Raw genomic sequence first — 22759 nt, forward strand, 5'->3', positions numbered from 1 at the left:
CCTGACACTCATGTTAAAACTTTATTTATTGGAGCGCCTGGGTGGCTTAGTCGGTTAAGCGTCCGACTTTCGCTAAGGTCATGATCTTGCGGTTCGTGGGTTCAAGCCCCGCGTTGGGCTCTGTGCTGACTGCCAGCACAGAGCCTGGAGCTTGTTTCAGAGTCTGTATCTCCCTCTTTCTCTGACTCTCCCCTGCTCACGCTGTCTCTCTCTCTTCCTCTCCTAAAAATAAATAAAAATATTAAACAAAACCTTTTTTATTTATTATTACATTTTAAGTAGGTTCCATGCCCAGCCCAGTTCATTGCCAGCTAGGCATCTAGTTCTCTAACATTCAAGTTTTTATTATTGTTATTTTTTAAAGTAGGTTCCATGCCCCTAAGTGGGGCTCGAACTCACAACCCAGATATCAAGACTTGAGCTGAAATCAAAAGTCAGATGCTTACTGATGGAGCCACTCAGGTGTTACCCTACTTTTTAAAGTAAGCTCTGCACCCAACATGGGGCTTGAACTCACAACTTTGAGATCAAGAGTTCGATGCTCCACCAACTGAGTCAGCCAGGCTGCCCCTCATGCTAGAACTTTTCGTGCTGTCCATATTGCCTAACAAAACAGGTTCTAGAGTCAGACTGCTTGGATTCAAATCTTTCCTCTGCCACCTCAGAGCTGTGTGATCACAAATCAAGTTACCGAGCCTCTCCCCTTTTGAGGTTGTTGCCATAATGTTATCCACTCGCATGAGGGTTAAGTTAGATAATATTTATAAATTACAACAGTACAGTGCCTGGCACAAGATAAGCCTTCAAAAAGTTACAATGGTGATGATGATAGCAAACACTAACATAACTTACTATGTGCCAAGCTCCATTCTAAATAGTTTAGACTCATCACCTCATGTATTCTTCACAACAACCCTACGAATAGGCAGGTGCTCTTATTCCCCGGAAACTGCAGCACAGAGAGGCTGAGGGACCTAACAAAGTAAGCAACAGAAGCCAGATCTGTATCTAGAGCACCTCTCTCCAGAGTGTGTGAGCCCTTCACCACTCCACTATGATGTAGGGTCTCTCACAACTTCCTGTTGCCAATATCAAGTCTTTCTGTGGGTCAGAGGCTGCCATAAATGCTTAACACAAGTGAACTCACTGAATCTCCATGTCAACCTATGACACAGAAATCATTACTAAGTTTATATTAAATGTTTACAGGAATACAGCAAGAGGACAAAACAGAAGGTTGAGACAGTGGAGGGAGGAGGTCATAAGAGACAGTGCCAAGAGAAATAAGATGACGATAAAACATTCACAACTATCAAGGAACTACTTGGCACAAAAAATGCCAATGGCTATCCCAGATGGGAGGGATGTTTGTGATTCAGATGAGAGAGGGTGGGCAACAAAGACAGTGACCATTTTGCCAGCTTTAGAGTTCTGTTGAAGAGCCGGATCATTATAGCCCTTAGAAGGAGGAGGGTCAGTGTAGTGAAAAGGGTTGGGCTTTGAAGGCAAACACTAGCTCTCTTATGCATTAGCTTCTAGCATGTCACTTAACTTCTCTGAGCATTTTTTTTCAATTAAAATGGAGCTAATACCTAAAAATAAAGTTGTTGTGAGAATTAAATGAGAGAGATTTTATGGGCCAAGCACAGTGACTAATAGAATAAACTAAAAGAATAAACAGTAAATAGTAGTTCCCTTGGGCAGCACACTGTGTGATTAACTACGATAGCTTGACTTAAGGGTGTTCACAGTATTGGTCAACCATACACTCCCCTCCATGCAGGGGAAAATTGAGAATAAAAGAGTAACCTTGCTCGTCTGCCTTATAATGAACACCAGAATATGCTGTAAGAGCACAGGAGAGCAAAACCATTTGTCTTCTGATTTACATCTGGGATCAAGAAAACCTGGTTAGGTGTCTGTCCAGATGGCTCTAGTGGAAGGATCCTTCCAGTGTATATCCTTGGGGAAGACCCAGAATACAAGTCTGATTACAGCATAAAGTTCTGGAAATCCAATCTTGGATAAATTGCCAAATTCCAGAAGTACTTTCACATGACATCATTCTCTTGGTTCATTATTACTCAGAAGGTTTGATTATACTGTCAACTTCCCCAAATTGCAAATTATCGAACATTTCAGATGTACAAAATAATCACTCTTTTCTGTTGACAATGTTTTAAAATCCCTGCATAAAATGCTTAACTCTTATCCCATTGATTTCCTTTGCTCTTTCACCCCACGTTCTCCACTATAAAATTGGTTAATACCTTATTCTTTCTCAAGATCTTCACTGTCAGTAAATTACTATTTGTGGAATAGAATTATAATTCTAAAAGAATATGTTTTATACTGTGATTGATGGAAAAATATGCTTTTAACTTGCAGGGAAAGATCAATTTTCTGACACTGCAGCTCTATTTGCTCAAATGCATTACTATTATAAAGCACCAATTATGGCTAATAATGGCATTATTCTCAACTCAGTAAGTACTTGGTTTGGTAAAGCTTTAAGAACTCTCAACTTTGGCAATCAATTTAGTTCACTACAGGAAATAGCCTATTTCAAATAGATTATTACCTTACTGTCATATTGCTCCCCAAGCTCACATACAATCAAAGTGGATTGTCACTCCATGTACATTTACATATTCCTCTCACTATTAAGCTTGCCAGATCTAACACACTCTAGAAGCCATGTGTGTATGATACCAGTTTCCAAGGTTTGAGTTCATATTCTCCACCACATTCAGCCCCAATTCTTTCAAGTTCTATAAATTAACTTCATAAGAGATTAAGTAAAAATCACAGAAATAGGGGATTAGGAAGTACATGAGGTCCAGCTAGTTTATAACGGGAAAGTAATGAATTCTACCTTGCTTTTTGGACCCCACCCCCATCCAACTATCTCACCAGCCAGAACTTGAGAATGTTCCAGAACATCTTCAACCCCTCATCTCCTATATCCAACCAGCAGTTGAGGTATTCAACACCATCTTTTTTTAAATATCTGTTACATCTTTATTCTCCATTCTATAACCCTAACTTCAGTCTTATTTAATACTGCAACACAAAAGCTTTTACACTTTATAAGTTCATAAAATATAAAATAAAAACATCATAGAACATGCTCATTAACAGATGGCAATTGTGGTCACTTGGACTTAGGACCAAATGGACCCTGGACACCTCTTAGAAACATAAGCTCTAAAAAGGTGCAGTGCTCACTCTTCTGGGAAGTACAGGCAAAAATTATTATCCTGGGCAATGAGTGTAATAAGAAACAGAGAAATGGAGTTACAGGAGGATCAAGGGTTTTCCCAGGGAGCTATAGGAGCATCAGGCAGAAGGAGAAAAGTAGACCAAACAGAAGATACTTCCTCTGAGAAGGCAGGGAAGTGTGCCTCTGCACTGTGTGTTATGAATAACAATGAACTTTATAATCCAGAAAAGGCAAAAATCCACCATCCTATTTGAGATTTTCACATGAAAATCTTAGTGTTAATTGTAAATGGTCACATTTCTTTATACAATAGGATTTATTTTTTTTTAATGTTTTTATTTATTTCTAGGAGAGAGAGAGAGAGACAGCGTGAGCAGGGGAGGGTCAGAGAGAGAGGAAGTCACAGACTGAAACAGGCTCCAGGCTCTGAGCTGGCAGTCAGCACAGAGCCCAACGCGGGGCTCGAACCCACGAACCGCGAGATCATGACCCAAGCGAAAGTCGGACGCTTAACCGACTAAGTCACTCAGGCGCCCCCAATAGGATTTATTTTTATTGTCAATCGAATTATTTACTTTTGACCTCACAAGAGAGGAGAGTAATCTCGAGGCAGCAGATTACTATCACTATGCCTTCACTAAAAGTGAAAGTACTTATAATGCCAGAGTCTCTAGGAAATCTTGAGGGGAAAAATCCCTCAGAGTAACTCCAGAAATCATATTTTCAGGATTTTTTTTTCACTGGAATGTCAACAAGTAAATGTTCAATGTGTATAGTGCCCCTAAGTACCCACAACAAGAATTTCTTCAAAGAAGCATAAACACAATTAAAAAAGAAAAAAAAGAAAGAAACATGGCTCCTCTCATTTCTGTCTTGCTCAGACAGTGGCAAAGAGAATTCCCCTTCTGAAAACCAAGGAGAATCTCAGTTAACCATAGTAATGAGCTACCTGGTATATACAGATAGTTAAAACTCATAGATAATCCACAAAGCTTAATTATACTCCGATATTTCTATCCTCTACTTCACAAAATCTTTCACAATCACTACTAAAATTTGGGAAAACTTAGTACTTTGAATTTTTCTCATATTTCTTCCTGCATTATTTCTCAGAGGGCTGTAAAATTACAGGACATGGAGACACAGTTATCAAAATGGAGGGAAACCATATGAGAGACAGTAAAGGAGGGAAATGCTTCCAAATTGAATTACCAGCCTTTGAGAACTAGAGAGGAGATAAAGGTGGATCCCCAAAAGTAATACGACCAGAAATATTTTTAACCAAATGCCAGACTGCAAGATCGTTTGAATTCTACTACCACTACTTTTCCACATTCCTTTCTCTTCCTCCACACTTGCCCTTCCCCCAAAAAGGCTAAAGAAACGTGTGTTTTTACTTACAATTGTGAAGTTCATGACTTTGAGAATCCAGATGGTCATGGCCAAGTTCACCAGTATTAAAATCATCAGGAGTAGGACAAAGAAATACAGGCATCTTTTCCGCCAGCCATAAATGCCCACCTTGTATACCTGCGGCCCCTCGGAGCTGGGCATGGTGCTCCGGTGGTGTGTGTACTGTTCCTGAGGCATCTGAAATAGACAAGGCAAGAGAGACACACTCACGTTAACCTGCTGAGAGGGGGGAAAAAAGAAGAACAGAAAAAATCAACTCATGAAGACATATGGTTGGCTGCTATCTGTACATTTCTATCATCCTGAAACCTCCAAAACTCTGTTTCCCCTGGACAAAAGTGGCTCCTTTTGTGTTAGTCCCCTCATTTTATACAATCATCTCTCATGATGCATGTTGAGACATCCACAGGCACGCAAAGCATGGGAGGAAGAGACCCGTAGGAAGCCATTTTCCAAATGGTTCTTAGAATACCAACATCTTTGTGAGAGAGACACTAAACCACCTACCAAAGTCCTGAGGGTAAAATTTAGAATTTGTCTGAGAAAATAAATTGACCCCAGCAGTTCATCATGGTGGTATAATAAATGCTATCTAAACAATTTATTTGGCTGGGGGTGAAGAGTAAAACGATCTCAAGTACAATCATTCTGTACTGCCAAAAAGGGGAAAGGAACAATTTTGATCTTCCCCCTATTTCACAGTTCAAAGTGATTCTGATGGGCATATATTAAGCCTCACTGGACTCAGAGGTCTTCAAGTGATAGCCTGTGCTTAAATGCCTCCTTTGACAGTAGCCTCATTACATGCTGAACTAGTCTTTAGGAGTTACAGAATTCCAACTGTGATCAATCAATTCATTTATTTGATAAACATTAAGGAGGCTCAAAGTCAAGGAAGGTGTGCAAATGCCTTCCAGGAGCTTTCAGGTTAATGGGAGGAAAGAACTCATTAAATAGTGATTATAGTACAGTGAGATAAGTTAGAAAAATATTTGTCAATGTTAAGTAATATACTAATCCCTCTTAAAGTACGGAAGCTTTCCCTAATCCCTATTGTTGATACAAATGATCTTTATCCTACCACTACTGATTAAGTTTCAACACAAAACTAAGTAAACTTACACTTATATAAAATTCTAAAACGAAAACCAATTTTAAAATTAAATGCAAACAAATCTACCAATGTGTATCAGTCAAAATGGACAATAACTGACTACCAGATAGGATGATGATTTCCTAACACTAAGTGACATAATGTGGTACCAATGGATTTAGCACATCATCTTCTGAGTCTATCATCCCTATTCTGCCATGAGCCATGTGACAACATGGCCCCTACTGCTTTTCTCCATTCAAATACCTGCACAACCTTTATTTTGGGATTTTTGGTTCATTTGCCCTTCATGCAAGCATACTTATTCCCTAAGAATAAAGCTTGCCTCTTTTTATTTTCATCTCAGTCAAGAGCAATGAAATGTGTTGTAGGTGGTACCAAAGTGACCATGGTGACAAAACGTGGGCTCTAAAACCACATCATTGGTTATTAAGTCATCTTCCATATGGGCTGAAATATGATTACTTTATAGTTTTTAGATAATCATTAAAATGTACACATAAAATCTAAAAATCCTCCTGAGGAACTTGACGGAGGAACAAGGGGGAGAAGAAGAAGGGGAACAAGGGGGAAAGGGAGAGAGGCAAACCATGAGAGACTCTTGAATGCTAACAAAAACTGAGGACTGATAGATGGGGGGGGGGAGGGATGGGCATGGAGGAGGGCACTTGCGGGGATGAGCACTGGGTGTTATGTGGAAACTAATTTGACAATAAACTATTTGTAAAAATAAATAAATAAATAAAATAAATAAAAAAATAAAAATCCTCCTGAGAACTCAAGGCCCTTAAACATCACTGGAATTCTAAAAAGCCAAGTGAACTCTTATTTACAGTCAATGGAAATGCTCAGTGAAGTCCTACATGACATCTGTCTTGTTTTGGACACTAACCTAGTGCCAAAATAAGGTCCTATTATAAGTAGTTATTTAAATATATGTGTATGGAATGAATGAGTGAAAAAACAAATACTTAAATGACAAATGAATGATTTCCCATCTAATATGAAATCCTCTGCCACCTGGGGGTGTATAAAAGTTTAAGCCGAATACCACAGGGAAGTAATTTTTAGTATCCCTGCACATTTTCACTTAGGCTTTCAAAACACTGAGTTCCCAACCAAGCAGTGAATTTTATGCTGTAAGAGGATCTCCATTTCATAACTCTGCTCCTTACACTTCTGTAGATCAGGGCTGCACTGTACCAGCACAGAAATACAACAAAGTCATTTATCACTACCTTTTATACATACCAAGATCCCTTAGAAGGAGAAAGGATGTTTTACAAGTTTGAAGGAAATTAGGCCTTTCTTTTTCATTAAAACATATTCTAAACATTAAGGAAATGATCACAGAATCGTAAAATCATATCTGCAAGGTCCTTTAACTCCCATCAACTAATTTGCTGAATGAGCTGATTTAAGACTAGAGTTGACTAACTTCTGCAGCAATACAGGGAGTGTAGCAGGCCAAGGACAAGAATAACTGTATTGGACTCTAGTAGGTATGACGAACAGTGAGAAATTCTTCAAAATAAGAATATAGAAGCTAGAGATATAGCTACTACACCAGTTGCTTTTTCTTTGAGATTTGCCCCGACCAATGTGGCAATGACATAATTTAGCTATACAGTGGAAGCGACATGTTTAAGAAATATTAAGAAGCGGCTAGTGATGTGGATACCACACTTGTGATTTTTTTTTCATATAAAGATTGTTAGACCTGGACAGAATGCAGCGATTGTCTCTATCAGGGTTTCTCAATCCTGGATACACATCAGGTAGCTATGGAGGCTTTAAAAACACATATACTCAGGTCTATTAAATAATCACAAATGTAGGACCCAGGCATCGGTATTTTTAAACGGTCCCCATGTAATTTGGTATAGACAAGGTTGCATACCACTGGTCCAGAATAATCTCTTTCAACCTTGACTATGCATGAGGCTCCAAAACAAACTTCTAACAAATACAAATTCAAGTTCTGAGCTCTATGATGGGATTAGAATTGTTTAAAAAAAATGTCCCTAGGTCATTCCAAACATTTGGGACTATTTCTCTAAAAGATGGCCTTCAATATATTTTCTAATAGTACGACCACTGCAAGACAAAAAGCTTGAAACAAATTCTAGAATACACAACAGCAAAAAAGCAGAGCTTCTCTGAGGGTTTGGAAGAATGCTTGGACTCTTAGGAACCACTGGTTTTGACCACCATGTTTACTGATTAGCCGAGGAGCTTGAGGCCAGGAAGAAGCAGTTCTCTTTCAAGTCACTCAACACATTAAAAACTGAGCAGGGATTATAATTCAGATCCCCTGTGCCTGGTGTAGTGGCCCATTCTGTATATAACGAGGGTTCCTGCATCTCTACCACTCCAACTGCCTAGTTTAATGAGCCACATAAAACAAAATACTCCAGTTTGCAACTCAGAAGGTAAGGGAAGAAAGAAAGAATAGGGAAGGGAGTGAGCAATTTTGTACAAATGGTTACAACAGGAAGGGATGCCAACCAAACATAAGGAAATGGATACATCTGTTACCAATAGTCCTGCATAGAAAAGGAAAATTTAGATATGCTGAGTACATTAATTTTTCTAGCCAAAAACTGAAACATGTTGAGATGATAAAAATATAAGAAGACAGATCATCTCCAATCTGTGTTCCTTTTTGACCCCAGGAGAAATCCTTCCAGGGAATTTCAAGTCCTTTCTGAAACTGAAATTTCAAGTCCTCTCATGACCAGGCCCCTTTCCTGACTCTGGGAGGCACCTTAGTAATATATTAATAGCGCCAAACAATGTTTGTCAAATGGGCTAAAGTAAAATGTTTTCGTTCCAACTTGTTAAGACCATGTATTTTTCAAATCCCCTTTCTGTTGGGTGGCTTTGGAGGACTCACATTAATTTTGGAGGTCCAACTAACAGGATGGTGAACTGGGAGTTCATATAGTGTGGGTGCATTAGTAAGTATTTATGTCATTTGCAGACACTTTCTTGTAGAGGTACATTATTTCTAGCCCTCCTCATGTAGGAACGTCTTCCAGAAATTCTTCTTCCGCCCTTGGTGCCAACTCACCAAGCATGGTGTCATGAAGGTAAAGGACCAAGTAACCATCGTGATACAAACATATCCTCTGATGGTCAGCACCGGAAATATCTGGGTAGTAGGAGAGCCAGAAGCTAGCTGGATTTTTTTTTTCAATCATTAGTTATGTAAAATTCCAAGTGAGATTCAATTCTCACTGACACCTAGTCAGAACAGAAATTCTCTTGACAAGAATATGTCCAATTCGGCATATAAAATGATAAATGCTCCATACAGTTTTTATTTTTTATGGGAGCCATGGAATATGGAATTAATTGGGATTCTTATGTTTGCAGGTACAATGTGCACTGTGTGTTTATATTCTGTTTGTAAAGTTGCATGCTTTACGCATTGCCACCAGCAGTAATAAAAACTTAGTTCTGTTGAAAGTGCCATAGGAGACAACCGTCTTTCTATTGTCTATGCAAGAAGTGATAGTACCAAACAGCTGTCATATGAAGAGGCAATCAAAGGCTATGCGACCAAAAAGTGTAGAAGAAGTACGTCAGTTAATTATTAACAACATATTTTTTCTGGATTTTTGATAGGATCTTTTAAAAATTAATAACTTAATTTCCTTTCTCACTCTAAATATATTCATGTTTTTAATTTGTTATTTCTAATTCTTTAGGATTTTTCCCCCTTAAAACAGACCCACAAATTACTTAGGCTTCAGGCCTCACAAAACCTGGATCGTCCTCTAGCCCCTCCCATAAAGGAGCCCAGGCATACAGCATGACCTCAGTGTGACAGCACTGTGGGACACCACTGCTTAGCTGAGCACAGTGCAAGGCACTGTGATCAGTCTCCCATTAGGAGTGATTTTTGGACTTTTCAGTGGATAAGAACCACTCCGGGGAAATTGATTCAGTGCACATTCCTAAGTCCCACACCAAGAAATCCTATCTAATTCAATAGGGAATCCCAGGTATCTGCTTATTAAGAAGCACCAAAACTGATTTTGATACATGGGCCCCAGAGACCATGCTTTGAGAACATGAATTTAGATCCAATGTAGAGATACATTCCTGGCCCGGTCACTGGCTCTCCTTGCGCTGTTTCTCATGAGATCACCCATTTTCCTCCCATGTCTGTATATTTTTATATGGTGTGTGTGTGTGTGTGTGTGTGCGTGTGTTTATATATATGTGTGTGTATATATATGTATGTGTGTGTACACACACATATAAATGTGAAGAATGGCAGGGTAAAAAAAATTAAACACACACACATACACAAACACACACACACACACACACACACACACAGAGGGAGGGGGGAGGGAGAGGCAGTCACATTTTTACTGTGCTATCCTTCACATTTTCACTGCTTTCCTACACTGGTGCTTTCATTTCCATCACCCTCTTCCAGCAGGATACAGAATACTATGCTCTTTGCAACCTTTGGTGTCTTGGTTTTTAAATGTGCAGATATCTTTTCTGCCATGAGAAAGAAATCTCGGCTTACCTGCATCTATATCTATTGTACTAAGCATGTGAATTTTAAAACGTAATCCCTCTATCCTAATTCCCTCTCTTCTTGGGAATCAAAAGACCAGAGCTGTCCATCAGTCTTTGGGAACTTCTTTAATCGTTATACAACATATTTTACAGTGATATGTGTAATCTCTCTGTATATATCCTAAATGCTTTTAAGTATTTAAAACTTTGACCTCTAGTAGCAACTAAACAATAGCATGTTTATGTGTGTATGTAATTATATGAAAATATGGGGTGTGTATATATACAGGCATAGATTTATTCAGTGAATGAATAAAAATGAAGCCCAAACGACATCCTCTGGTAACAAAACGTTGTAAGATCATAAGTAAAAGACAGAAAATTTACACAACTTGACTCCCTTTCCAAATACACATGTAATTATACTGACGTAAAAAGCAGGCTTAGATCCAAAGCATTATTCTATTCCTTTATGAGCCTATTTTTTTTTTTTTTTTACAAATAGTTTATTGTCAAATTAGTTTCTACATAACACTCAGTGCTCATCCCCAAAGTGCCCTCCTTCATGCCCATCCCCCCCTCCCCCCCACATCCATCAGTCCTCAGTTTTTGTCAGCATTCAAGAGTCTCTCATGGTTTGCCTCTCTCCCTTTCCCCCACCATTTCCGCCCTTCTTCTCCCCCTTGTTCCTCCGTCAAGTTCCTCCTAATCCTCCTATACGTGCAAACATATGGTATTTGTCCTTCTCTGCCTGACTTATTTCGCTCAGCATAACACCCTCAAGGTCCATCCATGTTGCTACACATGGCCAGATTTCATTGTTTCTCATTGCCATGGAGTATTCCATGGTATAGATAAACCACATCTTCTTGATCCATTCGTCTGTTGATGGACACTTAGGCTCTTTCCATGTTTTAGCTATTGTGGAGAGTGCTGCTATGAACATTGGGGTACATGTGCTCCTATGCCTCAGCATTTCTGGATCCCTTGGGTAAATTCCTAGCAGTGCTATTGCTGGGTCATAAGGGAGTTCTATTGTTAGTTTCCTGAGGAACCTCCACACTGTTTTCCAGAGGGGCTGTACCAGTTTACATTCCCACCAACAGTGTAGGAGGGTGCCCGTTTCTCCACATCCTCGCCAGCATCTAGAGTTCTCTGATTTGCTCATTTTAGCCACTCTGACTGGCGTGAGGTGGTATCTTTATGAGCCTATTTTCAAAGTTCACCTGTTTATAAACAAATCCAGCTGACTTCTAGATAATCTATGTCTTGCACACATAATGCAATGGAATTATATTTTCAGAGAATGAATATAATGAAACTTTCTGTTGTTTTGCCATTAGATAGAGAGGAACTACAGTCAAGGAAATAGCATAATGTAATAACCAAATATTGTCATCGGTTAATTAAGTAGCTGCTAAATATAATAGATGTTGAGTTTCCAAAGAAGGCCATTTTGGATGTGCATATTACTAAAGCATGGTTTTGAAAGCTGCAACCTCATGGTCTCACACATTCAAATGTTCTTAGCTGGGATCATGTAACAAGTATCAAGGCCTGATACTAATTAGTCAATCTTAAGGACAGTATCAGTTTCTATGACTTGGACTTGTGAAGGATCTCTTCTTAGGATGTAAGGCTCTGTTTCACTTTTGCCATTGCAGCCATCACCAATAACTTACTTTCTGATGCCCATGAAACTTTTCTGAATGGCCTCAAAAATGCCCAACATTGGTCACAGGAGCCCCTGGAGGATTTGTACAAATCCCAAGTTCATGGTCAATTCTTCACAAAGACCATTAAGCCAGGCCCAGTCTAACTGCTCCCTGAACCCTGTAGCTATCCCTCCTCGGGTTAAGGAAGCTGAATTATATGTCCAGCTTAAGCTCACCGACACTAAGCTTTAGAGTGATGAGCCCTACTTCTATGACAAACCTTTGACATCTTAACATAGAAAGGTGACCATTCTCTAGTGGTCATACATTTTATACATGTTGACTTCCCTTCCTATATCTAATTGATACCAAATAGCTACTAGCCAATCCTATACTGCTCCAGGTCTTACATTTCATCAGTTGGTAGAAGAGTGATAGAAGGTCCTGGGGCAGAGCCCCGTACAGCTACCATACTGTGTGAGGCTGCGTACATATTCCACTCTAATACTGCTATAAGCCCTCTGTCTGCATTTAGCATTTTTATTTCCACAGAGATCTTCTTCAGGAGAAGAACAAAGGTTGTCCTTTTCTCTCCCCAAATAAAAGAGATACCTGGAGAACAGTTACAGTATCTGCATTATTAATCTGACATGGAGGAATGCATTATGTTTTGAGAGATGATTTCAAAATAATTAGTAAGTTCTCTAAAGACACATATAATGCCATCAAGTTTCCTGATGATTTTTCTTTCAGACCTGTAAAATTTTATGGACTATGATCTGCTCTGCTAACAAGGTAGAGGTGAGAACGAGGAGGTACTGGCATGCATTTCATCCATACTTGCCTGACTCTTCTGCCTACTAGGCTTTATAAATATCTTGTTCCATAAGAGAATTTATGGGGATGCCAATGAGTGCAAGTCTCTGTAAAGTTAAGATGGGAGGGAAGAAACACAGCAGAGCACAGACCTGGCCTTTACGGGAATCCCCAATCACAATCTATGTTTTCAGCAAGGAAAAAATATTTTCAACCATCTATTATGTTCCAAGTACCACAGCAGGTCCTAGAGATACATAGGTCTTCTAAAGAATGAGTAGGATTGAATTTCTGCTTTCTTCAAGCTTGTACCTTCATGGGAGAGATGGACAATACTCTTGTAAACAGATTAAGCCATTAGATCTAAGTTAGGTGTTAGGAAGGAAATGAAGAGGGTTCCTTGGTACAGGTCTGAGAGTGGACTGTTCTGATCATGGAAGGCCATTCTGACAAAGGCACAATTAAGGTGAGACTCAGAGGTAGAACATGTTTTTAGCAGAAGACACAGTAAACATTCTAGCCATAACAGCCTGTTTAAATTAAGCAGTGTGGCTGCCAAGGCTGGCACTGAATGAGCTCAGCAGACAGACTAAGGGACTAGTTTGCAGAGAGAGACTCTGGCTACCTGTGCCATACCTTAAAAGTTATGATAAGGAGTAATGGCTTAAAACGGCCCAATTAGTAACTATTGTTTTAATCAGATATAAGACAAAAAATACAAATCACAGGAGCTCGGGTTTGTTGATAATGATGCCGCATGTTAGTATTTCCAGTACAGTTACAAGTAAACACGAATCACATCACTGTATACAAATCTAACCAGTTTATGTAAATAGCAGGCCTGCATTCCCCCACGGCTGCATCACTGTATCCAGGGTCTGCATGAAATCACAGTCACATTGGATTATCTTGGCACAAAAATAGTTCTCCGTTGGCCATGTTAATCTTGAGGTCTCTGATTTATAACTGTCTGCTTTCCAGGGCTGGTTTCATTCAGCCATTCATAGAGCACATTAGTCTTGGTTTGTTAATATTTGGCACAATTTAGACAATTGTAACAAACTCATCACTTTCGGTTGTGGTTTAACAATCAGCACTTTTTTTCTCATAAAAATTCATCCACAAGAGCAAATGCTTGTTTATGTGAAATGGTCTATGAATGGCATCTTCTGTTTAAACATGTATGTGGATTAATTTAAAAGTTAGGTATTCGTAGTTTAGTTTTCTAAGAATTGGAATATGTAAGTGTTGAACAATTTTTACTGAAAAAATAGACAAGTACATGTATTTAATAAAGCTGAAGAGTATGCATTTAAAATCTTCTTTTGTTGTTGTTCACACTTTCAGCTTCCCTCCACAGGTGCAACTATTACCACCTTTTTAAAAAATCTTTGTAGAAATGTTGATTACACATAAAGGCTTTATTCAATATGTACAAACATTTAATTTTTTTGTTTTTACACAAAGAACTGCATATTTAATGCTCTTTATTGTTCTGAATCTAACTTGGTCCACTTAATATAGACAAGTGATAGTACGATGAACACATACAGAAATGTGTATTTTTTAAATTAAACAGTTTTAAATTACATAGATACATGATATTTAACATAGCCAACACCTTAGTTATAAGCACTGTAGTGATTTCCAATAATTTTCTGTTACCAAGGCTGATTTTAACAAACAAATACTTATCAGGTATTCTCATGACATTAGCAGTAAAAAGATGCTCTGCTTCTTGGACCTCCCATTCTAGTGGAGGAAACAATCAACAGATAAACAAACCAATATGAAATTTTAAACTCAGCCTTGAGAAGAAGTCTTAGTAAGAGAAAAGAAAGCAAGAAGGAGGAGGGGATCATAAGTGGGAGCCCCTTGTTTCAAGGATGGTCAGGAAAAAGCTCTATAGTGGAAAGATTTGGGAAAAAAGCACCAACAATTGAGGGAATAAAGCATGAAGACATCTGGAGGAAGCACTCAGAGGAAACCCTATAAGCACATGCAAAGGCACTGAGGTGGAAATTCAAGAGGCAAGTCTGACGGACAGCGTGGCTAGACCAGAGCAAAGAAGGGGAAAAGTGTTTGAAAATCAGCTTGGGAGTGCAGGCAGAGGGGTGCACGCTGGGTCTTACAAGCCACCGTGAAAACCTTAAGTAGGACACTGATTGTGATGGTAACTAACTGAGAAAACCTTGGCATCAGAAGAAGAGGATCCAATCTTCACTTCGGGATCTGTAAGGAACAGAGTGCTGCAACAAGAACACAGAGAGAGAAACCAGGCACCTGTGACTACTGCTATCACTCAGGGGTTGGCAGAGAAAGCAGCCCAGACTGGGGCAGCAATGAGAGGGAAGCTGCTGAGTCACTACTATATTTTGAGTCTTTCTGGAAAGTAGAGCTAACGGGACTCACTACTACCAGAGACGCAGGGTGAGGGTAAGAAAAGGAGAGGAGCTGGGGATGCCAAGGGTCTGGTGTGAGCAGCTGCGTGAAGGATGGTGCCATTCATCATGATGGGGAACACAAGGGCATGGTAGGCTCACAGGCAGGTAGTGAGTGAAGTGTACAGAGGGGAGAGAGGCTGATTCTTCTGCATAGAGGAATCCATGAGGGTGGTGTCCCAAAGGCACTTTGAAAGGAGTCTGGGATTCAGGGAAAAAAAGACTGGGCTTAGAGATTAAATATATAAGTCCCCTGTATATGAGTGTTACAAGCCACAGTAATGAAGCATGCCTGTTTCATGTATGTTCAACTGTGCCTCTCAGAGAAGTCCTGAGAAATCGAATTGCTAGGTCAAGCTGTGTGTGTTTTGGGGCGGGGGGGGAGTTGGGAGGGGACAGTGTTTCTTACAGATATTATCAAAGTTCTCTTCCAAAGTACAATATGCCTTATATTTAAATTCAAAATGTTTATTTCTGATTAACTGGAAGCTATTTCAGTATCATTATGACCATTCATTCTCACTGTCCCTGAGGTTTACAAGTATGAAGTGCCAGCTAAGGTGGTTTTAAATGGAAATGTATTTTTAAAACACACATATGTATTTGTACTAGGGATCGCTAGATATATGAGCTCATACATTCTTAACAACACCCTGGAAGATGAATATTATTAAAATTATTTCATAAATTAAGATCCCGAGGTACCAAGGAGTGAAGGAAAGTTCTCAAGGACAGCTATAATTAGTGCATTGTTAGGGTCTGGAACCAGAGGGAGGTCCAGTTTTCTTTCCACTGCATATGGAACGTGGCAAAGACGTGCCTCTCCCTGAATATAACATGAGGTATTTAGAATTACCACCCATGCGTACTTAATGCGGCATGCACTTAAAATGGCGTAAGCACAGCCACTGCCTGACAAGTCTGTGTTTTCCTTCAGATCCTACCACGCTACTGTTCTGGGCATGTGGAGCACATCAGTGAACTGAAACACAGATGCCTAATCTCACGGCAGTGATAGGAGGCAGTGTAGGGGGAGGCAGATAACAAATATCTAACCAAAGTGTATTATACTTATGTTACAGGGGACAAATACTAGGGGTAAAGGACTCCCCCCAATCAAAAGAAAACAGAGGGGTCAGCAGTATGGGGGTTGGGGGTCTCAGAGCAGGTTCAATATTTAAAAGCATGGGAAGGGTTAACTTCATGGAGAAGGTAATATCTGAAGAGACTTGAAGAAATCTGGAGTCACTGAAGCTTTGGCTGCACGTAAAACTCAGACATCATTCTAAACATGGTTCATAATGCTCCAAGTTGAAGACTAAAAGAGAACATGTAAACTGAACACCCTTAAAGAAGAAGGATAATTTCAAACACGACACAATTTTAATACTGTCATTTTCACATGCAGAGGATGCTGCATCCACCTATCATAGCCTCAACTATGGTCAGATTTTTTTTTAGGAATGTGATTTTTTAATGTTTATGTGAGCAGTGGGGGAGGGGCAGAGAGAGAGGGAGACAGAGGGTCCAAAGCAGGCTCTGTGATGACATAGAGGCTGATGCAGGGTCTGAACTCACAAACCACAGGAGATGACCTAAGCTGAAGTTGGACGCTTAACCTACTGAACCACCCAGGTGCCCCTATGGCCAGCTTTCTTAACAGGAGTGGCAGTCCTTTGAAGCAAATGAGCTGTGTCGTATAAGACCAATGTTTCTTAAATCCCTGTGATGACTCCAAACAGAACCAGTAACAGGGATCTCAGCCAGGCCTCTAGAACTCTTCTGTGACTTGGGGAGCAAGCCCAAGTCATATAATAATAATGAACATGACTCAAACACTTAAGACCGGACAAGGAGATGCAAGCTGGAAGGGGACACAAACAATAAAAAGTTCAAATCATTATTTAACAGCAGAAAACCAGGCTCAGGGAGATCACAGAGTAAGTCAGGAATAAGGCCAGAGTGGGCTAGAGAATCACAAGCTTCCCACAAATGCCAGGCCCCGGTCTTTTCAGTTTTTTGACATCACTTTCATCAACCACCACAGCGCACCTTTTGAACAAAACCCAAAGGCAAATCACAACAAAACCCAAAGGCTGGTTTGCTAGCCCAAAGAAAGCACGCAAATCTGATGACAAATGCTTGTGTAATGGTGACAATGTCCCAGACACTGTTCTAGATGCTTTACTGAACCCATGTAATCCTCACAGTCATGTCATTATGAGGAAGGCACTATTATTATCCCTACTTTACAGGTGAGGCAACAGAGAGGTTAAGTCATTGCCCAAACGCAGCTGGTGTGTTAAAGACAAAGCAAGAATTTGAATTTAGAGTGGCTGGCTGAAAAACCAATTCTCCTAACTAATGTTAAATGATTCCACATAGATGTGTCTACTTGGTCAAAACAGCATGACGACTAATTAAAAACATGTTTTTGTAACAGTTTGAGCTCGAATTTCTCAACATGGATATTAACTGTAAGACAATTCATCAATACAATGAATACCATGGCAACTATTGTATTTCAGCCAGGGTACATGTTACCTAAGTATAGGCATCTTTCCCGGGTAATAAGCATCTTTGATGTGTCTCTGGAACCCACAAACTTTTACGGCATCATGAAAAACAGCTACAACAAATTGGGCACATCCTTTTAGAGTGATTCAATACTTCCATAAAATTAGCATTGATCCAGTACTCTCCCTTGGCAGTTGGGCTTGGTAATGATCTCTAGCTGTGCCCTCAAATGTTTGCAATGAAATCTGTGGTCTGAAAGGAAATGCTATTTACCTCATTTTTAGTCATGTTCTATGTATGTATGTATGTACATATGTAAGTATTTAGGGTTTTGTTTTGTTTTAAATCAAGGTGTCCAGAAATAAACATGCTAGCAATAATAATGAAGTACCTGGTACTTGGTTAAGTACCTGGCATACCTCTCTCTACATATATTTGTCTATTAAGCTATAATTTACTTCCCGTGAAAAACACAAATATTAAGTATTCAGCTCACGTTTTACAAATCTGTACATCTGTGTAAACAATATCTGATCAAGGCAGGGAATGTTTCCAGAACCCTAGAAAGTTCCCTTATGCCCCTTCCTAATTAATCCCCATCCCTAGAGGCAGTGACTGTTCTGATTACTAATAGAGTAAAAAATTTGAATTCCATGTACAATTCTATGATGTGATTACTCCAAGGAATATCTGACTTCAAAACCTGTGCAACAGGCATGCTGTCCTACTGCATTTTTGTTCAATAGATACCTACCCATGACCTACTCAACAGTGCCCTCTAAGAGAGTGGGGTCACAATGCCTTAATTTCTTACCTATGCATCTAGAATGGAACTTTATGTACAACCCTTAGAAGAATTGTAAAAGAAAGGTCATCAACATCTTTTGAGAGAGAGAGAGAGAGGGAGAGAGAGAGAACCAGAGCAGGGGAGGGGCAAGGAGAGGGAAAAGAAGAAGAAGAGAGAGAGAGGAGAGAGAATATCTGAAGCAGGCTCCACGCCCAGCACAGAGCCTAATGCAGGGCTTGATCTCATGGCTGTGAGATTATGACCTGAGCTGAAATCAGCAGTCAGACACTTAACCCCCTGAGCCACCCAGGTACCCTTCAAATCATTTTCTACCTTCTGAGGTTCAGAAACGAAAGCCTACTGAGAGATTACTACTGGAAACATCTATAGATCAGTAAGGTGGGGTTAGCAAATAAAGTGGGTAAGTAACCCTCTCAAAGTAATGGGAACAACTCAGATCCTGTTAACTGCTATGCTGTGGGGGACCAGACTAATGACACCCTTCTTTAGCTCTTTCTAGATTATCTAGATCTATATATACTATCTCAGAATGTCTAAATGGATTGTAATTAATTAATTAAAAAAAAAAAACTTGGTGATCCAAAATGTGCCTTTAGGCCAGCCCTTAGACTGCCAGTTTGTGATCTGCTGTTTGTATCCTCGGCCTGGCAAACACCAGGCATAGTTCTGTCTACAACAGAAGTGACGCCACAGACCTCTGAAGGTCAGGGCCAACTCTGGGAGTTCATGTCTGTCATTATGTGGTCAAAGTTATGACCAGACTCTGGTCTGATCCCAGCATTCCTGACCACTGAGGGAAGCAAATGAGTTGGGTCTGAACCAAACAAATGACAGAGGAAAGTACATCCTTAATAGAGAGAAAAACTGGCAACAGGAAAATGGAATGAAATTTAAAGAGAGAGAGGGAGTGAGTGTGCGCAAGCGCTGGTATGAGTACAGTACAAGAGAAGTGATGGCGGGTACCATGGCTAAGACCAGGAAGGAGAGGAGCACAGTGTGACTCTGCCTGTCAGCTATTCCTAGGCTCTAAGTAGTCTTCTTTCATCAAACGTGCAGTGCCCAGTACCACAATCCTAACCAGAGTTAGGACAACAGAGTGGTGTCAAATGTTTGCTCAGACGAAGGAGCTAACAGCTGATAACTGATTCACTGAGCTCAAGAAGAACAGTTTCAGTGGCTAAATACTTCAACCCCAGCCAGCAACTAACTGCAGGGTTTCGAAGAGCTCAGAAATATGTTATTTGGAAGTTAGGGTGCTCATGAGAGAGTCTGATCCTATCACCTAGCAAAGGAAAGTGGGCTGAACAAGGAGTGAGTTTCTAATCCCTGGCAATATAGTTTTTATCAGGAAACTGTGCTTGTGTTAATAGGTGCCACTGCATTATCAGTTACAAAGAAGAATAAAGCCTTAGCTTCCACATTCACCTACACACCCAGAGCTCTGTCAGGACAGCCACCAGCAAAGATTTCCGAGCAAGCCAATCTCACAGGATTTATACACTTAGTGAACCATGGTGACACCTTCCTCCCCGAGTCCTACAAACCTCTCTGACAGCAGGCCAGGGGCCACAGATTACAAGCTTCCTTTCTATAAAGTGGTTCACACTTGGCAACAGGAATATGAAATAATAATGAAGGCGATCACCTCTTTGTGTGGCAGCAAAGGTGAAAGAGAGCGCACAGTGTAATCTGTAGAGAATTTTGGGCAATGCGGAAAAAAGTAACTTGCATAATTCAGGGTAAAATATACTTTCCTCTGCTGATTGTGCCCATACCTCTTTTTATCTTCATGTGCCTATTTCATTCTGTATCAGTTTGTCTCATGCTCTCTCAGTTAATATTAAGTGTGTGTGTGTGTGTGTGTGTGTGTGTGTGTGTGTGTGTATCTCCTTCTGCTGTAAGATGATCCCACCTCCCACTCTTCCTTCTTACTGTGACACTTCTCTCATAAAATCACTCTCTTCTCCTTATATTAATAGATGTTTGGTGTTCTGGTCATGGAATATGCACTTGGCAGATGACTGGACCTGAGTTCAGGGAATCATATTTTTGCCAGAAGCAGTTTAACTGGAATGTGTTCCAGAAGAGTAAGGAGAATAGGAAAGAGGAGGGATGGATGAAATAATTTAAGAAACCCAGCCTTGGAAAAGGAAGACTTGGACTTTCATCGGGCAATGGGAGAGCTTTAGAATTCCATAAATGATAGATTATGAGAAAGAGAAAACACTCTAGCGACATCTGATCCCATTTTACAGGTGGGAAAACTGAGATCCAGCAATTAGTGAAGTCAGGACCTATCCCAAGCTTTCTGATCACCTCTACCTTTACTCACTTCTCCAACTCACTTCTGCACCAAGTACCATCACCAATCTCAAATGTGGCTCCAGAGCTCATGACAAAGGGCATAGGTTACAAAGCACGGACATGAAAGTTGGCTCAATTTGAGGAGACCTGAGGTGAGAAATGATGCCCTGGCTGCCTCACAGTGTAGAGAGGTTCTTCATCATTGAAGGCACAGCCAACCCATGTGGCTGATATCTGTCAGCAATGCTATAAATGGCATCCCTGCAGTGGATCCTGATTTAACCACAGTCTTAAAGAAACCCAGTTCTGTGCACCAGTGTCTGGCTGGCTTCAAAAGAATCACTCAGAGAGGTTTTAAAAATAGAGAGATTCTCCAACTCTAATCTCTGAAATTCTGATTTAGGATGTTTTGAGAAACCACCGAAACTGGTGATTTCTGACAAAACTTCCAATACTTAAGATTCCAGTATAAAGTTACTTTGTCTTTCTCTCTCTCGCTTTTTTCTTTTCTCTTCTCTTCTCTTCTCTTTTCTTTTCTCTTTTTCCTTTCCTCTCCTCTCCTCTCCTTCTTCCTCCCTCCCTCCCTCCCTTCCTTTCTGAGCTTGGATTCCAAAGTATCACTAAGCTATAATTACGGAGGCAATGCATATAACATGTTGTCCTCATGGTCAAGAACAAGAAGCATTGCCATTGTCACAGACTGCCTGTGTCTCTTAGGCAGTCTTTTGATCTTAGTGTCCATTTTTCAGATCTCAGTGTCCACTTCCTTAAAGTGGAAGAAATAGTCTATTGGAGCAGTGTTTTTAAATGTATTTGTTTGTTTTTTTAATTTTAAGCATTTGTGGCCCAAACTTTCCGTGCCTATCGTGAAGACGTCCTCTCTGGTGTTCACTGACAATAGATAGGCTTTGATAGGCTCATCATCTGGTGGAAATCTCGATCTGAATTTGCGGGTTCCTACTCCATACCCAGAGGGTGAACCGCGGTTGGCAGTACTCCACTGTGGTAGTATCATCGCAAGGTAGCAGTGAGTACACAATCCAGTTCTGGGTGTGTATTCTGGGATGCGAGGGCAAGGCTGCATGGGAGAGGATCCCTTCCTGATGAAGGGGTGAGGTTTCGTGAAGAAAGGTGTTATTTCCCTTCATGCCCTGCCACCTATGCCCTGACTTGGACATGATGCACGGACATGAGCACCGGAAGTTCAGATAAAGAGGAGAAGATGGAGAAGCAGAAAGGAAGTTTTGTTCACTGGGGATGGTGCTCAGGTGCCACAATAGCCCTGGACTGTCCAGGCATGATCTACATCTGTACATGCCAAAACCAACACCTTATACATTCAGACTTTTGTGAGCAGAGTTTCCATTACCTGTGGACAAACACAAGTTTCACGGATATTGCCTTTGAACTCCCTTTTCAGAAGAAATCTCTTACAAAACTCCAATATAGAAAACTGGGTTGCATTAGAAATATGGATGGGGTGTTTCCAGAGCCATCCTTCCCCAGATTCCTGCAGGATTCTTCTACAGAACCAGAAATAGCCACGATCAGCATCTCTTAACATGGAGTTCCCATGAGAGATCCTCAAATCTTCCCTGAGATCTGAGAGTTTGGCACCAAATCTGTTCATGTATTTTTCTTGCCCTTCCTTTTATTTATTTATTTTTTTGATGTGATAATTTTGTGTAAGTTTTCTCCTAGAAAATATAGATCAATTTCACAACCAATGGCTACTACCATACAGTTTTGGTGTGTGTATTTGTATTAACCACATGATCACATGGGTGACAAACGATTCTATTCTAATTGTCAGGAATAGAGAAAGGAGAAGAATGTGACACAACATAAAATAGCACATTCCTTCAAGGTGCAAATAAAAGGACATAGTAAAAGTAGAAGGGAAGAGGAAAAAGCCATCAAAGAATC

At 40.2% G+C, this 22759-nt stretch overlaps 1 protein-coding gene across 1 annotated transcript in view; it reads right to left on the minus strand.

Annotated features, from left to right (window-relative positions):
- The window catches only part of SGCD (sarcoglycan delta), a 378007-nt gene that overhangs the window by 352131 nt on the left and 3117 nt on the right, over window positions 1-22759 (minus strand). The window contains exon 2 of the mRNA XM_039249450.1: window positions 4625-4813. Within this exon, the coding sequence (XP_039105381.1) occupies window positions 4625-4813 (189 nt within the window). The remainder of the gene's footprint in view (window positions 1-4624; window positions 4814-22759) is intronic.

The sequence above is a fragment of the Hyaena hyaena genome, unplaced genomic scaffold, assembly GCF_003009895.1.
Source record: "Hyaena hyaena isolate Hyena2069 unplaced genomic scaffold, ASM300989v1 scaffold_336, whole genome shotgun sequence".
NCBI lineage: Eukaryota > Metazoa > Chordata > Mammalia > Carnivora > Hyaenidae > Hyaena > Hyaena hyaena.